Source organism: Mobula hypostoma, chromosome 4 (assembly GCF_963921235.1).
Source record: "Mobula hypostoma chromosome 4, sMobHyp1.1, whole genome shotgun sequence".
Lineage (NCBI taxonomy): Eukaryota > Metazoa > Chordata > Chondrichthyes > Myliobatiformes > Myliobatidae > Mobula > Mobula hypostoma.
In genome coordinates this window covers 72,119,378-72,139,630 of record NC_086100.1, presented here as the reverse complement: position 1 = coordinate 72,139,630, position 20,253 = coordinate 72,119,378, and the positions used below count along the sequence as shown (strand labels likewise).

At 41.0% G+C, this 20,253-nt stretch overlaps 1 protein-coding gene across 1 annotated transcript in view; it reads right to left on the bottom strand.

Annotated features, from left to right (window-relative positions):
- LOC134345390 (ubl carboxyl-terminal hydrolase 18-like) overlaps positions 1-20,253 on the bottom strand; it is a 55,663-nt gene that overhangs the window by 22,005 nt on the left and 13,405 nt on the right. The window contains exons 6-7 of the mRNA XM_063045974.1: positions 17,602-17,681; positions 9,781-9,930 (exon numbers count right to left, since the gene is read on the bottom strand). Of these exons, the coding sequence (XP_062902044.1) occupies positions 9,781-9,930; positions 17,602-17,681 (230 nt within the window). The remainder of the gene's footprint in view (positions 1-9,780; positions 9,931-17,601; positions 17,682-20,253) is intronic.

Below are 20,253 nucleotides of genomic sequence, written 5' to 3'. Positions count from 1 at the left end.
AAAGCGGAGAGTGGGAAGAAGTAAAGATGTGTTTGGTGGTAGGATCCTGTTGAAGATGGCAGACGTGGAGAATGATGTGCTGGATTCAAAGACACATGGGATGATAGGTGAGGACAAGAGGAACTCTATCCCTGCTAAGGTGGTGGGAAGATGTATGGGAAATGGGGGACATGTGGTTGAGGGCGGCGTTAATGACGGAGGAAGGGAAATCTTTTTCTTCAAAGGAGGAGGTAATCTCTGATACCTTGGAAAGGAAAGCCTCATCCCGGGAGCCGATGTGCCAGAGACAAAGGAACTGAGAAAAGGGAATAGCATTTTTACAGGAGACAGTGGAGGAAGAGGTATAGTCATGATAGCTGTGGGAATTGGTAGGGTTATAAAAGTTGTCAGTAGACAGTTTGTCTGCAGGGATACAGGCAGAGAGATCGAAAAAAGGGAGAGAGGAGTCAGAAATGGACCAAGTGGATTTAAGGGCAGGGCAGAAGTTGGAGGCAAATTTGATGAAATTGACGAGCTCGGCGTGGGTGCATGGAACAGAATCCAAGCAGTCATCAATGTAGCACAGGAAGAGTTGGGGAGAATTACCAGGGAAAACTTGGATCGTGGACTGTTCTAAATAGCCAATGAAAAGGCAGGTGTAGCTGGGGCCCATGCAGATACCCATGGCCAACCCTTGATTTTGGAGAGTGGGAGAAGCTGAAGGAGAAACTGTTGAAGGTGAGGACCAGTTCTGCCAGAGCACGTTGGTGGTAGAGGGGAACTGTTAAGAAAGAAGTGCAGAGATTGAAAGCCTTTCTGATGGGGGATAGAGGTGTATAGAGACTGGACATCCATGGTGAAAATGAGGTGGTCAGGGCCAGGGAATTAAAAGTTTTTGAGGAGATCAAGAGCATGTGAAGTGTTGCGGACGCAGGTGGGAAGGGACTTAACCAAGTGGGATCGAATGGAGTCGAGGTATGCAGACATGAATTCAGTGGGCCATGAGCAGACAGAGACAATGCACCCACTCAGACAGTCAGGTTTGTCCATCTTGGATAATAGGTATAAAGGAGCAGTGCAGGGTAATGGAACTATGAGTTTGGTGGTAGTAGATGGGAGTTCTCAAAAGTTGATAAGATTAGTGTTGGTGTTAGAGACAATTTTCTGATGGCCCAGAATAGGTTTCTTTTCAATGGCTAAGTAAGAGGCGTCTGAGTGTTGTCACCTGGCCTCAGCAAGGTAGAGTTCAGTCTGCCGCACTATAACAGCACCCCCTTTGTTTGTGGATTTGAAAATAAAGTTGAGATTGGTGTGGAGAGAGTGGAGGGCAGTGCATTTAGATGGTGTAAGATTTGAAGAGAAAGGAGTGCTGAAGTTTTGTCGGCAATTAGAAAAGAAAATATTCGGAGTAGGCAGAGAACCACAGAGGGGTGTCCAAGAAGAGGAGGGTTAGAGACAGGAGAAGGATTCAATGGTGTGGAAGAATTCTTGTCAAAGAAGTGGGCTCTGAGATGAAGGTGATGGAGAAAGATCTTGGTGTCATGGTGCAGAACTTGGAAAAGGAGAGAGAAGTTCTGAAGTCAAACCAATTGATATTTCAAGGAGAGGAGTGCATCCTTCTGAGAGATATCTGACTTATGTGTGCAACAGCAAACAATCAAACTGTTCAACATTCTCAATAGAAAGCTCTCGAAATAGTCAAGAATTGAGAGCATGGGACTTGATTTTATTTACCGCTGTGATAACAGTATTTAATGATTTTTGCAGCCAATCGATTTTTTTTTGCTACAAGATATCGTCTGTGAATTACAGTGAATGGTAAATATGTTAGGTACGGCTCTTTTCAAGAACGTAATAAACCCATTGTGGCATCCTGTCATTGATGGTGCCCCACTGGTTGCACAAGTAATAATGTTGGTGAGTGGAATGTCCTTTTCTTTGAAAAATTGCCCAACAACCCAAAATATTGCCTCCTCCATCATATCTGTTTCTCATCCCTTTTCAAATAACAACTCTTGAACTATGCTTTCATCATTAATGAAGGAAACATCACCAAGAAGCAAAGATTTGTTGCCTGACAAAGTTGACTCATCCAACCGCAGAGAAATTCTGTTGTTCTAAGTAAGTTGAATAATATGACTTTCATATTCCCATCCATTTGTCTTTGAAAAGAGTTATGACACAACAGAATTGGTTTAATTACTTGGTCTGTCGACTTATGCAAAACCGTACGCAGATCCTCCCCTACTGTTGGCAGAATCAGTTCTTCTCCAATTGCGAGGAGGCTTTCCGGATTTATCAATGAGTAATGAAATGTTGTATGAAGCACACAAACCATCATTGTTTTGTTGTGAAGTGTTGGCAAACATACTTTGAAGTGTTTCCATTTTTGAAAGTTTTCATGAAGTGACTGAAAATCAACCAAGTTCTTCTTTGCTTTATCAGAGTGTATTCTCATCAAGCATTCAAGAAGCCTGGATGATTTCCTTGCCTCATTTGAAAATATCTTTCTCACTTAACATACACATTAGCTGCTGTTGGTTGCTTGGTGCTGGTATAAATCCATATTTCAAAAACTCCACACTACACCATCTACAAAACTTATTTTTTGTTTGGTCTGCTTCTGCCATTTTTGTTATGTATTAACAATTTTGGTCAATTGTCTATTGTTTAATTCCAATCTCAAATGCTGTGATCAATAAAAAAGTTATAGCTCAGGCAAAACCTGACACTCTGTCTGAAGGTACATAAAGTTGGGCAGTGATATCTCAGTTGGGCTGTGGGCTAGTGATCAAGACCATTCAAAGTGGTAGATTCTGATCTTTACCCTATTGAATGCCATAGCCTAATTCACAGGGACTGCGTCACTGCATCATCAGAGTATGGAAGCTGTATTAGCTAACACTGTACTACAGTAGTGAATGGAAATGATGTATGGGTCGGGCCCGGAAATAACACAATTTCTTCAGTACCAAGTTCTCATGATATACCAAACACTGCAGTGTCACATTTCTTTTCTAAACCTATAACGTGCTCTGAGTAAAGTCTAAGGAAACAGAGAGTTAACAAGAGATGAGGTGATTACATGAGGCACTGGATCAAATGCTTATAATAAATATTTAATTTCTTAAATTAAGCCAGTACTCCCTCAGCTGTCCCCTTGCTACCAAGTGCCGCCCGAACTGCCGGCTTTATCTTTATCATTCCCTTAGACACTCCCACCGCCCCAGGTGAGGTGATATCGCTCACTTTCGGAACCACTACTCTGGCTCATTAGCCTGTTCTATCCTTCTCATGTTTTGTAACTTCCAAACCTTAAACTAATTCAAACAAAGACATGGGAGTCTGGGAATGCGGGCCTAACATCATTTTCACTTTTAAGTGAGCTGCACAATTATCACGTGGTAGCGTGATGACATATGCAATTCATGTATTTATACATTTAACCCATAATGGATTATAAACTCTTAATGCACATGTAGCAGATTCTGGTTCTGTATACTCACAAAGGCTGAATGCTTGCAACTTTCCTGAAGCTCATCGAACTCTCTTCCAGCTTAACACCAAGCCACATTTTGCAAGTAACTGCCTGATTAACATATCAGAAGCTTTTTCAGATATGTTGTCTACCAGAACTGTTGTTGTCGGACTTCTGCTTTTGTCATTTTCATAATTCCGCTGAGCAGCATGGTCCTTCCTTGGTCCAATATGCTTTCCAACCAGAGACACAGAGGTTGGCTCCAACACCTGTCTGTCCTCTGTTGGGCAATGGTTCATGGTGTTTGGCATGGAGACAGTTGTGGCATCATCCAGTACCTTCCCTAATTCATTTTCTTACGGCTTCATTGCAGAGGATGTGGCATGCAAATTTTGGATGGATCTCCAATCAAGTTGTCATTGTCTCAGCCAATCACATCTCCACAATGCTGGTCCTCCTGTTTTTACCGCATACAAGATCAATGTGGCTTGTTGGTTGTTGTATTTCACTGTTATGTATCATTCCCGCAGGAATTACCTGTCCTCCAATATGAATTGGATACCTGCAAGCTTCAGCTTACTGTCTCTGAAATGCCTTTCAAACTCATTTTGTGGAATCACTGAAACAGCTGAACCAGTGTTTATTTCCACTGAATTAATTTGCCATTCATTTCTGGCAGAAGCCATATTGTTTGTCCATTGTTAATTTTCACAATAAATCTCAAGGCTACTCAGTCCTGTGTCACTCTCAGCATAATCAAATTTTTCAACAACAGCATGCAGAATAGTGCTGTTTTTGAATTTGTAACTTGACTTTTTATCTTTTTCTCTTCTCTGTGCAGTGCACTTAGTTTTATTTGCCTGATGTGCTCTTTGTGCTTTGTTGCATTTTCTGCAAGGTGTTCCTTTAAGCCTGCATTGGTGTATGCGTGCCCCTGCCACAGCAGTAACACAATCTGTTTGGAGAGGCCGGTTTCTGTTTGGAAGTTGCAATTTGTTCATGCTCACTTTCATTCCTGACTGCAACTCAGTTGTGTTTCTGTCTGCAGTTTCCATTGAAACAGCAATTTCAACTGCTCATTTAAATGTAAGTTGTGCTTTAGCTAAGAGCCATTTTGAATGATTTCTTGTAGGATTCCACAAACTAAGTCCATTACGGAACTAACAATGCTCAGTGCTCAGATATTATCTTCAATTCAGCCACATCCACTGAAATGGACCCCCCTCCCGTCTTTCTTTTTGATTCTGCTTATGAAACCTAAATTTGGCAGCAGCCTGACAGCGTAGTGACTAGCACAATGCTTTATAGTTCCAGAGACCTGGCTTCAATTTTCATTACTGCCTGAAAGGAGTTTCTACGCTCTCGTGTGACTGCGCGGGTTTCCTCCGGGTGCTCCAGCATCTTCTCACTGTCCAAAGACGTACTGTTTTGTAGGCTAATTGGTCATTGTAAATTGTATTCTGATTAGGCTGGGATTAAAGCAGGGAGCGGAATGCTGGGTGGTGTGGCTCAAAGGGCTTATTCCATGCTGTATCTTGATAAATAAATACATAAATGAATGAATAAATAAAGCATTCTGTAATAAATAATAGCTTCGGTTTTAAATGTTCCGGCATCACTTCGGCAATATCAGCAACGCTCATTTCTACTGGTATGGTTGGAGCAGTCAAACTTTAAAGCAAACTGTATGCCTTTAAACCCAATGCACTCAGCAAAATTATTACTTATTTCTTATTGGTTGTTTCATTTGCTTCAAAATGCTGTTCAATCCATTCAGTACATAAAATCCAGTTATCTGTTGCATAATCAAATGCATCAATCTTTCCATTGTAGCTAGCCATTTCTGTTCTTTTTTTTTACAATTAGTATCACCCACTATAGTGAGTAGTTCTTGAAGTTTTGTTTCTGAGTCAGCTATTAGTACGATGTCATCAGCATATCTGATGTTATTTATATTATGGCCTCCAATTGTGAGTCCATAAGACCATAAGACCATAAGACAAAGGAGCAGAAGTCGGCCATTCGGCCCATCGAGTCTGCTCCGCCATTTTATCATGAGCCGATCCATTCACCCATTTAGTCCCACTCCCCTGCCTTCTCACCATAACCTTTGATGACCTGGCTACTCAGATACCTATCAATCTCTGCCTTAAATACACCCAATGACTTGGCCTCCACTGCTGCCCGTGGTAACAAATTCCATAGATTCACCACCCTCTGACTAAAAAAATTTCTTCGTATTTCTGTTCTGAACGGCCGCCCTTCAATCCTTAAGTCATGCCCTCTCGTACTAGACTCCCCCATCATGGGAAACAACTTTGCCACGTCCACTCTGTCCATGCCTTTCAACATTTGAAATGTTTCTATGAGGTCTCCCCTCATTCTTCTAAACTCCAAGGAATACAGTCCAAGAGCGGACAAACATTCCTCGTATGTTAACCCTCTCATTCCCGGAATCATTCTAGTGAATCTTCTCTGTACCCTCTCCAACGACAGTACATCCTTTCTTAAATAAGGAGACCAAAACTGCCCACAGTACTCCAAGTGAGGTCTCACCAGTGCCTTATAGAGCCTCAACATCACATCCCTGCTCCTATACTCTATTCCTCTAGAAATGAATGCCAACATTGCATTCGCCTTCTTCACTACTGACTCAACCTGGAGGTTAACTTTAAGGGTATCCTATACGAGGACTCCCAAGTCCCATTGCATCTCACAACTTTGAATTCTTTCCCCATTTAAATAATAGTCTGCCTGTTTATTTTTTCTGCCAAAGTGCATAACCATACACTTTCCAACATTATACTTCATTTGCCACTTCTCTGCCCATTCTTCCAATCTATCCAAGTCTCCCTGCAGACTCTCCGTTTCCTCAGCACTACCGGCCCCTCCACCTATCTTCGTATCGTCAGCAAACTTAGCCACAAAGCCATCTATTCCATAATCCAAATCGTTGATGTACAATGTAAAAAGAAGCGGCCCCAACACGGACCCCTGTGGAACACCACTGGTAACCGGCAGCCAACCAGAATAGGATCCCTTTATTCCCACTCTCTGTTTCCTGCCAATCAGCCAACGCCCTATCCACGTATGTAACTTTCCCGTAATTCCATGGGCTCTCATCTTGTTAAGTAGCCTCATGTGTGGCACCTTGTCAAAGGCCTTCTGAAAATCCAAATATACAACATCCACTGCATCTCCCTTGTCTAGCCTACTGGTAATTTCCTCAAAAAATTATAATAGGTTTGTCAGGCAGGATTTCCTTTAAGGAATCCATGCTGAGTTCTGCCTATCTTGTCATATGCCTCCAGGTACTCTGTAACCTCATCCTTGACAATTGACTCCAACAACTTCCCAACCACCGATGTCAAGCTAACAGGTCTATAATTTCCTTTTTGCTTCCTTGCCCCCTTCTTAAATAGCGGAGTGACATTTGTAATCTTCTAGTCCTCCGGAACCATGCCAGAATCTATCGACTTTTGAAAGATCATCGCTAATGCCTCCGCAATCTCCACAGCTACTTCCTTCAGAACACGAGGGTGCATTCCATCTGGTCCAGGAGATTTATCTACCTTTAGACTATTCCTGAGTACTTTCTCTGTCGTAATTGTGACTGCGCACACTTCTCTTCGCTGCCACCCTTGAGTGTCCGGTATACTGCTGATGTCTTCCTCAGTGAAGACTAATGCAAAATACTCGTTCGGTTCCTCTGCCATCTCCTTATCTCCCATTACAATTTCTCCAGCATCATTTTCTATCGGTCCTATATCTACTCTCACCTGTCTTTTACTCTTTATATACTTGAAAAAGCTTTTAGTATCCTCTTTCATATTATTTGCTAGCTTCCTTTCATAGTTAATCTTTTCCCTCTTAATGACCTTCTTGGTTTCCTTTTGTAAGGTTTTAAAAAGTTCCCAATCCTCTGTCTTCCCACTAATTTTTGCTTCCTTGTATGCCCTCTCCTTTGCTTTAACTTTGGCTTTGACTTCTCTTGTCAACCACGGTTGCATCCTTTTTCCACTCGAAAATTTCTTCTTTTTTGGAATATACCTGTCTTGCACTTTCGTCATTTCTCGCATAAACTCCAGCCACTGCTGCTCTGCTGTCTTTCCCGCCAGTGTTCCTTTCCAGTCAACTTTGGCCAGTTCCTCTCTCATGCCACTGTAATTTCCTTTACTCCACTGAAATACCAACACATCAGATTTCGGCTTCTCTTTTTCAAATTTCACAGTGAACTCAATCATGTTATGATCACTGCCTCCTAAGGGTTCCTTCACCTCAATCTCTCTAATCACCTCCTTTGATGTCTTTTTCTATCTTGACTTATGGAATTGAATGCTGGACCATTTCCCCAGCAATGGAAAAGAGACTAGAAGCAGCTGAATTATGGTTCTACAGGAGAATTTAAAAAATATCATGGACAACACACCCATCAAATGAAGTTCTCAAACGAGCCCAAGCAGTCAGATCACTCATACCAACAGTACAAGAAAGACAACCTAGGTTCCTAGGACACATCATGCAGAAAGATGAACAAGAAAAACTCACTTCTCTGGAAAGATCGAGGGGAGCAAACCTAGAGGAAGACCTTGGCTTATGTACCTCAAAAGCCTAGCCAGGTGGCTACACATGGAGGAAATGGAAGCCATCCAAAGAATGAGGGAGGGATCTATATGGAAAAACATAGTCACCAACGTCTGCATCAGATATGGTACCTAGTCGGACAGACTATCACCCAGCACTCACTGTTTCTGAATTCCTCCATCCACTGTCTTTTTTTCTAGCACAGCAGTTTCTGCATATGCTGGGCTGTGTATTCTACCTGCCATTCCTCACTGTGTTTTTTTTAGTTTGAGTGTCCCACTGCACTTCAGCAGGTCAGTAGCTGTCTCGGGTTCATTTAAAAAGAATACCTCATCGCCAGTGTTAGGTTTTCTAACTTCAAAATATTAAACTAATTCAAAGGAAGACACAGGAACCCAGGAATGTGGGTCTAACTTTGTGTTTACTTGTAAGCGAGGCATGCATGTATCACGTGGTAGCATGATGACATATGCAATTCCAGTATTTCTAGATATAACCCATAATGGATTATTTAAACAAACAAGAATGCTTAAACAATTAACATATACACAAGATTACTCAAATATAATTTAAATATTAAAAACACACAACAATGCTGACTTCACATTCTTTAATGTCCCTGTCCTGATGAACAGTGAAGGAAAGTACTGATTAAGGACTTTCGTCTGCCTCCTCTGACTCCAAGCACATTTCCCCGTTTGTCCCTAAGCCCTCCTATGCTCACTCCAGTCATCCTCCTGTTCTTCTTGTACAAGTGGGATGCATTGAGGCATTCCTTAGTCTTGTCATGTCCTCCTGTTCTATGTCACTTCTTAAGCTCCTTCCTAGCTATCGAGAGCCCTGTGTGATTTTTGCTTCCTAAACTTTAAGTATGCTTCCTTCTTTCTCTTGACTAGTTAATCCCCATCTCTTATCAACCATCGTTTCTTCATCCTACCATCTGTTCCCAGTCTCAGTGGGACAAGCTTAACCAGAGTCCCATGCAAGGTGTTTCTAAACAACTTTCACAGTTTTGCTATGCATTTCCCTTAAAATATCTCTTCCTAATTTAAGTTTACAAATTCTCCCTTAATACCACAATAATCTCTCTCCCCCAATTAATGGCCAGCACATCGTAATTCCATCTACTGATTCATGCTCTCAGTTCATCACCTTTATTCATAATATTTCTTACATCAAAGTAAACACATTTCAAACATTGGGCAGGATAGCTATTATTGACACAGGTTATTTCTCAACATATTTGAGCTGTCCAAGATATAAAATATACACTATTTCTTTATACTTTGGAACATCAATAATTTACGGACAAGGAAATACATCTTTGAGATAACAGCCTTTTTCCTAACATACCTTAATATATGATTTTCATTGAAAAAAAGTATGCATATGTGCGTGCGATCATAAGAATCCCTGTGTACTAAAGCTCATTTTGAAATCAATCTAAATGATTATAGGGTCTGACTTTTAGAATCATTCAAATAATAGACTAACTTCAGTCATCAATGGGATAATACTAATACTTGACCCAGATTCAACCATCATTCTCGATAAAATGATTTTGATAAAATGCAGGGACGCCATGCTGCACAGAAAAAGGCAGTCAAGACTGGAATCAGAACTTTGTTCCAACTTGAGTCCAAAAGGTTTAGATTGATGAATTGGGCTATAGTGTCAATACAAGATCAAACATTAAGACAAGGCATTTCCAATGAAAATATGATTTTAGAAATACTTACTACATTCTCATGAAGCTCTGAAGTCATTGCATCATATAGAGAAAGGGGAATAGTCAGCATGCTTCCAGTCTGCTCAGTTTCTTGTTGACATTGAGAACACTTTATACATTCCTCAGTAGTGACCGTGTAAAGTTTATTAAATTCTGCAATCTACAGGAAAATGTACAACAACATTCATTAATCACAGTTGCCTGTTCTTTCCTGGCATCGAGGCACAGCTGTAGCCTTTTTCTTTTTTAACCTAGGTTATTAAGTGGTATCACATCAGGAAAAGCCAAATAAAGATCAGTTACTCCCTATATTTGATACTCCATTTCAGGGAATGCCTTCTAGGAAAGCAGAACTGAATGTACAAATTCATTTCTGCCCATTCTCTGTCCACTAACAGTTCAATTTATATATTTTACATTTTAACTGGTCAAATAGTAAACATTTGGCTAACAGCCAAGCAGCATAATTTCTCCTCGAGCTATCTGGCAAAGTATTATTTTGAAACTGACATTTTGGAGAACATTCCACTATAATTCAAGAGTTTCTGATGCAAAAGAATAATTCCCTTTCTCGATACTGTTTTGGAGATAAATCAAACTCAAAAAATGCAGACATAAATTAATGAATATCCAAAAGAATGAAGATGTATTGATGCCTCTGGTCAGATTTTTGTCTGGGACATCACCCAATTAAATGTGATGTTTATTGAACAGGGGCTCGTGTTGTGGCCTTGTCACTACCATAGGCTCTGACATTCCAGACATTTACACATTGTAACACTCCAGTATTTCAAATTCTTTGGGTGTGCACTGGAACAAATTTTTGTACAAATGCAAATCCTAATTTTAGTGGTGCTTGTGATAAAACGGATAATCTGCTTTTCTGGAATGGCAACTGTATTATCTTATGTAGTCCAACATTTTTTGCTGCTTATTTAACCGCTCCTTTACAGCCACTCTGTCCAAGAATTATTAAAGAATCAGAGATGCTGGAACATTTTTGTTCCAACTCGGCTGATGTTGCATTCTAGCACCCGTGTCACTTCAGATGACTATCTCTTGCTGATAGAATCTATTCCTCCACAATTATCTTGGAAGGGTGGAGAAAATTCTCCATGACCATTCTGCTCTATTCAAAGACCAAGCAGAAAACATATGTATGGGTCTACAGATCAACAGTCCACCATCCAAGAAAAATAATAGTACGGTGCGTGCAGATGTTTAGCTATGAATTTACATGATTATGTTTTTGGCTGTTTAAATAAGTTATGATAGAGAAATTAGAGAATGACATTTTGTAATCTGATAAGGTTGGAAGATGTGCTAGACAATCCTTGTCATTTCTACTCTATATGATACTTTCAAATTACTCATTTGTCTTCTGTCACCATCACCTTTTAGCTAAGAAACCTTTACAGCCCCACACCAGTTTCAAATGATGCTGTTAATCCACCGGAGAGGAAGCATAAACTTAATATTTTTTCATATAATGCCATGACCAAGAAAGTCATTAGGTCCACAAAGCTGTTTAACAATCTCCCTAAAGAATTCAAAATTCTTGAGTGCCAATTCCAAAACCGCAATAAATGGCTCCAAAATGTGAAATTAAGGGAGTTAGAGATCATATTTCCTATCTTTCCTCACATTCCTGACCCCAAGTACCTCTTAAAGAGTCACATCACTTCAGCAGTACTCCTTTTGCCTCTGACAGGTTTTGGCAACACATTGGAATATGCTACAACGATGGCAGGGTCACCCTGGTGGAGGGGGTGGAGGTAGTGAAGGGGGTAGAGAAACTGGCAAGGCTTTTAATGAGGAGTCAGCGGGAGGCAGACTCAGTGCAAATGATATTAATGCCAGTAAGCTTTTAGAAAGTTGCTTCTAAGATTTGAATTAATTTCTGATCCTATAATTAGAGAACCAGTTCCTTATTTGTAGGATTTTGTCCTGCCCTTCCAACATTTAATTCTGAGGTCTAACCCGTTGAAGTGACCTGGTGGTGTGCACTTGGATCCAGATTTGAGCATTTGGATCCACTTGAGACGTATACCACAGAGTTGAGTGCCAAAGACTAATTTAGGCCAGTTGAGCAGCAGAAAAGCAGCACAAAAATTAAATAAAAACAGTGACAGTAGAAGCAAGCCCTTTATCCGACCTCAAAGCTTACCCTGATCCTACACCAATCCCATTTTTATATTCACTTTATTTCCATCAGCTCCTTCCAGATTCCATTAGTCACCTACACAGTAGGGACAACTTACAACAGCCAATGAATAAAACAACTTGCATGTTTCTGAGGCATGGGAAGCAACCAGAGTGTCCAAAGGAAACCCACACAGTTACAGAGAGGACATGCACACTTCACACAGATAAACCACATGTCTAGATTGAGCTCGTTTCATCGGAGACATGAGACAGCAACTCAACAGTATCACTCACATCCAAAAGTCTGTACCTGATTCATGGCTGTTAGCTCTCCCAAAAACAATGCAAGGCTGCTTTTTGCAATTTTTCATCTTACAATACTGATGTGTGCAGAATCTACACAATTATTTCTGATTTAATTAAAAATCTAAAGAACACGAAAACTATCAGGCATTAACATGACTGAAACATAATGACTTCTGATTGATTTCAGCCACAATTACAATTATTATAGATTCCTATAGAGAGAAAAGCCAAAGAATGATCTTAAAGGAACAGATTATCATTGAGTTCTATTGAACACAGAACATAGTATAGTACAGCACAGTACAGGCCCTTCAGCCCACAATGTTGTGCCGACCCTCAAACCCTGCCTCTCATATAACCCTCCACCTTAAATTCCTCCTCATACCTGTCTAGCGTCTCTTAAACTTCACTAGTGTATCTGCCTCCACCACTGACTCAGGCAGTGCATTCCACGCACTAACCACTCTTGAGTACTATCCACTCTATCTATTCCTCTTAATAGCTTGTATACCTTTATCATGTCTCCTCTCATCCTGCTTCTCTCCAAAGAGTAAAGCCCTAGCTCCCTTAATCTTTGATCATAATCCATACTCTCTAAATCAGGCAGCATCCTGGTAAATCTCCTCTGTACCCTTTCCAATGCTTCCACATCCTTCCAACAGTAGGGCGACCAGAACTGGATACAGTACTCCAAGTGTGGCCTAACCAGAGTTTTATACAGCTTCATCGTTACCTCGCGATTCTTAAACTCTATCCCTCAACTTATGAAAGATAACATCCCATAAGCTTTCTTAACTACCCTATCTACCTGTGAGGCAACTTTCAGGGATCTGTGGACATGTACCCGCAGATCCCTCTGCTCCTCCACATGACCAAGTATCCTGCCATTTACTTTGTACTCTGCCTTGGAGTTTGTCCTTCCAAAGTGTACCACCTCCCACTTCTCCGGGTTGAACTCCATCTGCCACTTTTCAGCCAACATCTGCATCCTATCAATGTCTCTCTACAATCTTCGACAATCCTCTACACTATCTAGATCACTATCAACCTTTGTGTCATCTGCAAACTTGCCAACCCACCCTTCTACCCCAACATCCAGGTCGTTAATAAAAATCACGAAAAGTAGAGGTCCCAGAACAGATCCTTGTGGGACACCACTAGTCACAACCCTCCAATCTGCATGTACTCCCTCCATCATGACCCCCTGCCTTCTGCAGGCAAGCCAATTCTGAATCCACCTGGCCAAACTTCCCTGATCCCATGCCTTCTGACTTTCTGAATAAGCCCTGCATGTGGAGCCTTGTCAAATGCCTTACTAAAATCCACGTAGATCACATCCACTGCACTACCCTCATCTATATGCTGGTTACTTCCTCAAAGAACTCTATCAGGCTTGATAGACATGATCTGCCCTTCACAAAGCCATGCTGACTGTCCCTGATCAGATCATGATTCTCTAAATGTCCGTAGATCCTATCTCTAAGAATCTTTTCCAACAGCTTTCCCACCACAGATGTAAGGCTCACTGGTCTATAATTGCCCGGACTATCCCTACTAACTTTTTTGAACAAGGGGACAACATTCGCTTCCCTCCAATCCTCCAGTACCACTCCCGTGGACAACGAGGGCATAAAGATCCTAGCCAGAGGCTCAGCAATCTCTTCCTTCACCTCGTGGAGCAGCCTGGGGAATATTCCGTCAGGCCCCAGGGACTCATCCGTCCTAATGTATTTTAGCAATTCCAACACCTCCTCTCCCTTAATATCAACATGCTCCAGAACATCAACCTCACTCATATTGTCCTCCCTGTCATCAAGTTCCCTCTCATTGGTGAATACCGAACAGAAGTATTCATTGAGGACCTCGCTCACTTCCACAGCCTCCAGGCACATCTTCCCACCTTTATCTCTAATCAGTCCTACCTTCAGTCCTGTCATCCTTTTGTTCTTCACATAATTGAAGAATGCCTTGGCGTTTTCCTTTACCCTACTCGCCAAGGCCTTCTCATACCCCCTTCTTGCTCTTCTCAGCCCCTTCTTAAGCTCCTTTCTTGCTACCCTATATTCCTCAATAGACCCATCTGATCCTTGCTTCCTAAATCTCATGTATGCTGCCTTCTTCCACCTGACTAGATTTTGCACCTCACTTGTCACCCATGGTTCCTTCATCCTACCATTCTTTATCTTCCTCACCGGGACAAATTTACCCCTAACATCCTGCAAGAGATCCCTAAATATCGACCACATGGCTATTGAACATTTCCCTGCAAAAACATCATCCCAATTCACACCCTCAAGTTCCAGCCTTGTAGCCTCATAATTTGCCCATCCCCAATTAAAAATTTTCTTGTCCTCTCTGATTCTATCCTTTTCCATGATAATGCTAAAGGCCAGGGAGCGGTGGTCGCTGTCCCTCAGATGCTCACCCACTGAGAGATCTGTGACTTGACCCCGTTCGTTACCTAATACTAGATCTAGTATGGCATTCCCCCTAGTCGGCCTGTCAACATACTGTAACAGGAATCCGTCCTGGACACACTTAACAAACTCTGCCCCATCTAAACCCTTGGAACTAATCAGGTGCCAATCAATATTAGAGAAGTTAAAGTCACCCATGATAACAACCCTGTTATTTTAGCACCTTTCCAAAATCTGCCTCCCAATCTGCTCCTCGGTATCTCTACTGCCACCAGGGGTCCTATAGAATACCCCCAATAGAGTAACTGCTCCCTTCCTGTTGAGCATATACAAATGTTTGTATGTACATTCCACATAGAGTACACAATATATATGTAAAGTTTAATCACCAAAAATAGAAGTAATTATCTGTGACTCTACTTGCTAAACACAATATAGGTTGTCTATAGTCAAAGGGCTTAAAAGAAACAGCTGCATCTCATAAGTGGAATGAGATTTTGTGAATTGTGTGGAAAAACAGGACAATTGTACCACAGGAGGCCATTTGCTATTATTTGAAATATCCTTTACTGCATTGCCGATGATGCCGTTAAGTTATATCATGTCTTCAATTGTATTATGCTTATTCAAATTGTATTCTTAGTCACAGAGCACGAGCACAGAAATTAGCTCTTCAACTCATCCAGTCCATGCTGAACTGTTATACTGCCCGTTGACACGTCCCAGGATCACTTCGCTCCGATCTGTGTACCTATCCAAACGTCTCTTAAATGTTGTAATCAAACCCACACCCACGACTTCTGATGGCAGCTTGTTCCACACTTGCACCACTGAGTGAAGTTCCTCCTCAGCATCCCCTTAAATACCTCACCTTTCACTCTTAGCCTATGACCTCTAGTTCTAGTCTCACAAAACATTAGTGGAAAAAACCTGCTTGCATTTACCCTATCTATGCACCTGTTAATTTTGTATACCACGATCAATTCTCCCCTCATTCCCCTGAGCTCCAGGGAATAAAGTTCTAACCAATCCAACATAACTCAAGCCCTCAAGTCCCAACACCTTGTAAATTTTCTCAGCATTCTTTCAAGATTACTGATTTCCTTCCTTTGGTTAGGTGACCAGAACTGTATGCAATACTCCAAATTTGGCCTCACCAACATTTTATACAGCTTCGACAACATAATATCCCAATTCCTCTACTTAATGCCCTGATTTATGAATGCCAATGTGCCAAAAGCTCTCATTAAGAACCATGTCAACATGTGCACCACTACCAAGGAAGTATGGATCTATATTCCCAGATCTCTGTTATACCGCACTCGTCAGTGGCCGACCACTCACTGTGTAAGTGCCATTCCAGTTTGTCCTCCCACAGTGCACCAGCTCACACTTGCCTGCATTAAGCTTCACCTGCCATTATTCAATCCATTTTTCCAGCTGGTCCAAATCCCGCTGCAAGCTATGATAGTCTGCCTCGCTCTCCACTACACCTCCAATCTTGGTGTCACTTACGAATTTGCTGATTGTTTACACAATTATCATAGCGAACAATAGCAGTCCCAACACTGATCCCTGTGGTACACCAGTAGTTACAAGCCTGCAGTCAGAGAGGAAACCATCTACTATCACTCGCTGGCTTCTCCCGTTAAGCCAACAATGAATCCACTTGACTACTTCATCTTGAATACCAAGTGCCTCATCATTCGATATTAACTGCTTAAACCTAATGTGTGCCTCACCATCCCTCGAAAACCAAGTTCCCTAAACCTGTTAGCCATGCCTTTTATTCTAACAGGAACATACAACCTCTGTACACTCAAAATTTCCCTTTTAAATGCCTCTTATTTACCAAGCATTTATTTGCCAGAAAAAAACCCATCCTAATCTACCCCTGCCAGATAATTTCTGATGCCATTAAAACTGGCCTTTCTCTTCTGTAAGTGATTTGCATGAAACTCTACTTTCTTCTATAGCATACCATGCTATGCTCTGTGTAAATGCAAAAAAAAAGTCAAATAACAATCACAATATTTCATTCTGGTTGGTGCTAGATGGGTTGGTTTGAGTATTTTGGAAACTGGTTATCTCCTGGCGATCTCACACAAAGAGTCTCTAGTTTACAGAGAATGATGTGAAAAACAAAAAAAAAATACAGCGAATGGCAGTTCTGTGGGCGAAAATGCCCTGTTAATGAGAGAGGGTGGAGGTGAATGGCTAGACTGGTTCAGGCTGTCATGCATCAAGCTGACAGGAAGACAACAGTAACCCAAAAAACAATATGTTCCAACACTGGTGTGCAGAAGAGCATCTCTGAACACACAACACGTCGAAACTTGAAGTGGAAGGGCTACAGCAGCAGAATATCATGACCATATACTCAGTGGCCACTTTATTAGGAACAGAGAGAACCTGATAAAGTGGCCTCCTTTTCCATTCATGAACAAGAAAATCTTGCCATGTTTTTTGTTTGCAAAATGAACAAATAAAATTGCTACTCGGTATAAGAGCACTATACTTCATACCAAATATAGAAAACTTACTTTTCTACAGAGAGGCACGCAGCAGTAGAAAGGTGTGACTATAACATCTATGTTTAGGAACCAAGAATGATAATTTTGCTGAGGGTGGGACAGTGGACAACAATAATGCAGGTTAATGACCAATGTACAAAAGGACAAGAGTTACTTAGGCTTCCCTTCCTAACCACCATCAGATGAAACACGCTTAACAGGCATATGTCTGGACCAGTGGCTAGGTTAGCACTGAACTTGAGAGTGATGTCCTTCACTACTCAATAACTTACTGATATTCAAAATATGATTGAAATTTGGTTCTGTCAAAAATACATTCATAAAAAGTGACAGAAGCTTTGTAAAGAAAAAGACTGGCAATCTGTATTTTTTTCATTTTCAATACCGCTTACTTTTACGAAAAGGTCATTATATTTCTTCAGTACTTACAAGGTCTGTCCCCTTCAGTTGATCTTGTACTAGACAAAAGGTGGAACGAAATAGTTCTTCAACATCCATTTGAATCCTGACTGAAAATAGATGCAGAACTAAAATGTCTTAAAAAATTGGGAAATCTTTACACCTATTGCAAAATACAACAATTACATCTTGCACCCTTTTAGTTAAGCAGTGGCTCTAAGGGTTTATACTGCAGGTTGAGATTGAATTTAGGGATCGAGCTACTATATTGGTAAAGTTCCTTTTTTTAACAGTTGATATTCCACAGGATAATTCTTAGAACAGAGAATTTTGTTCATAGTATTGTGTATTTAAGTTGTAAGATTTCTTAATCTCATTCCTTTGAGTAGATTTGTATGTGACATTTTGAATTAAAGGTCTCCTTAATATTTTTAATAAATAATACCACCTAGTATTTTTGAAATCTATTAACTCTGTACATTAAATGTAACTGCAGGAAACAGAATATTTGCAACAAGAGGCCAATTAGCACATCACATTTGTGGTTGTTCTGTTCAAGAGCAAGGTAGTGCAGTGCATTCCAGATCCCAACTAATTACTGCATAAAATCATTTGCTCTGATACTTGATTCTTCAGCTAGTGGGAACAATCTCTCTCTGTCTATATTGTTTGGTTCTTAAATGATTTAAAATACTTCTGTTGGGTCCCCTTGCAATCTCCTTTGTCCTAAGCAGAACAACTGTAGCTTCTCCAAAGTGTCCACACAAATAAAATCCCTCATAATTATTCCAGTAAATCTTTTCTGTACCCTCTCTAAGGCCCTATCATTCTTAAAGAGTGACATCCAGAAATGCAATCAACCTTCCAGTTGTGGCTGAACCATTGTTTTATGAAGTTCCAGACTTCTGTAGATATGTTACATCATAAATTAGTTTAAATTATTTATACTTGCACCATCACTTACAGCCATAGTCACAGAAACAGGTCCTTTGGCCCATCTAGTCAGTGCTGTACCATTAACCTGCCTAGTCCCATCGACCAGCACCCTAACCATAGCCCTTCATACCCCTCTCATCTGTGTACCTATCCAAATTTCTCTTAAGTGTTGAAATCCACCCTGCATCCGCCACTTGCACTGGCAAATTGTTCAACACTCTCACCATCTTCTGGATGAAGAGCTTCTCCTTATGATCCCCTTAAAGAGTTCACCTTTCACCCTTAACCCATAACCTCTAGTTGTAGTCATGCCCAACCACAGTGGAAAAAGGCTGTTTGCATTTACTCTACCTCTACCCCTCATAATTTTTTATACTGTACCTGTATCAAATCTACCCCCAATTCTCTACGTTCTAGGGAATAAATTCCTAACCTATCAACCTTTCCCTATAACTCAGGTCCTCAAGTCCCAATAACATCCTTGTAAATTTTCTCTGCGCTCTTTCAATCTTGTTTATATCTTTCCTGTAGGTAGGTGACCAAAACTGCACATAATACTCCAAATTAGGCTTCACCAACATCTTATACAATTTCAACATAACATCCCAACTCCTGTACGAAATACATTGATTTATGAAGGCCAATGTGCCAGAAGTTTTCTTTACAACCATATTTACCTATGACGCTAGTTTCAGAGAATTATGGATCTATATTCCCAGATCCCTGTTATACCGCTCTCCTCAGTGGGCTACCATTCACTGTGTCAGTTCCGCTCTAGTTTGTCTTCCCAAAGTGCAACTTCCCACACTTGTCTACATTAAGTTTCACCTGTCTTTATTCAACTAAATTTTCCAGCTGGTCCAATTCCTGCTGCAAGCTATGATAGTCTGCCTTGCTCTCCACTGCACCCCAATCTCATTGTCACCTACAAATTCACTGATGGTTTACACATTTTCATACTACCCAACAATGATTCCTGTGGCATACGACTAGCTTCAGACCTCCAGTCAGACAGGCAACCATCTACAACCACTCTTTGGCTTCCTCCGCAAAGCCAATGTTTAATCCAATTTACTACTTTATTCTGAATCAAGCAACTGAACCATTAGGGACCTTGTCAAAGACCTTGCTAAAGTCCATGTAGACAACATCCACTGCCTTGCCTTCAGCAACTTTCCTGGAAACCCTTTTGAAAAACTCTATAAGATTGGTTAGACAACACTTGCACAAAGCCACGTTGACTAACCCCAAACAGTCCCTGTCTATCTAAATACTTGTATACCCAGTTCCTCAGAATACCTTCCAATAACTTTCCACTACTGATGTCAGGCTCACCAGCTTATAATTTCCTGGCATATTCTTAGAGCCTTTCTCATGTAACAGAACAACATTAGCTATCTTCCAGTCCTCTGGCACTTCACCTGTGGATAAAGATATTTTAGATATCTCTGCTAGGCTCCCTGCAATAGCATCTCATAGGGTCCGAAGGAACACATTGTCAGGCTCTGGGGATTTAACCACCCTAATTTGCCTCGACAGCAAACACCTCCTCCTTTGTAATCTGTATAGTATGACCTTGCTGCTGCATTGCCTTACAATAATAGATTCTGTGTCCATTCCTGAGTAAATATAGATGCAAAAAACCCATTCAAGGTCTCCCCCATCTCTTTTCAGTTTTCCTTTCTTCTTGCTTTTGTTAAATAATGCCCCGTGAGTTGTAGCCCAGGAGGAGAGAGATTCTGCACA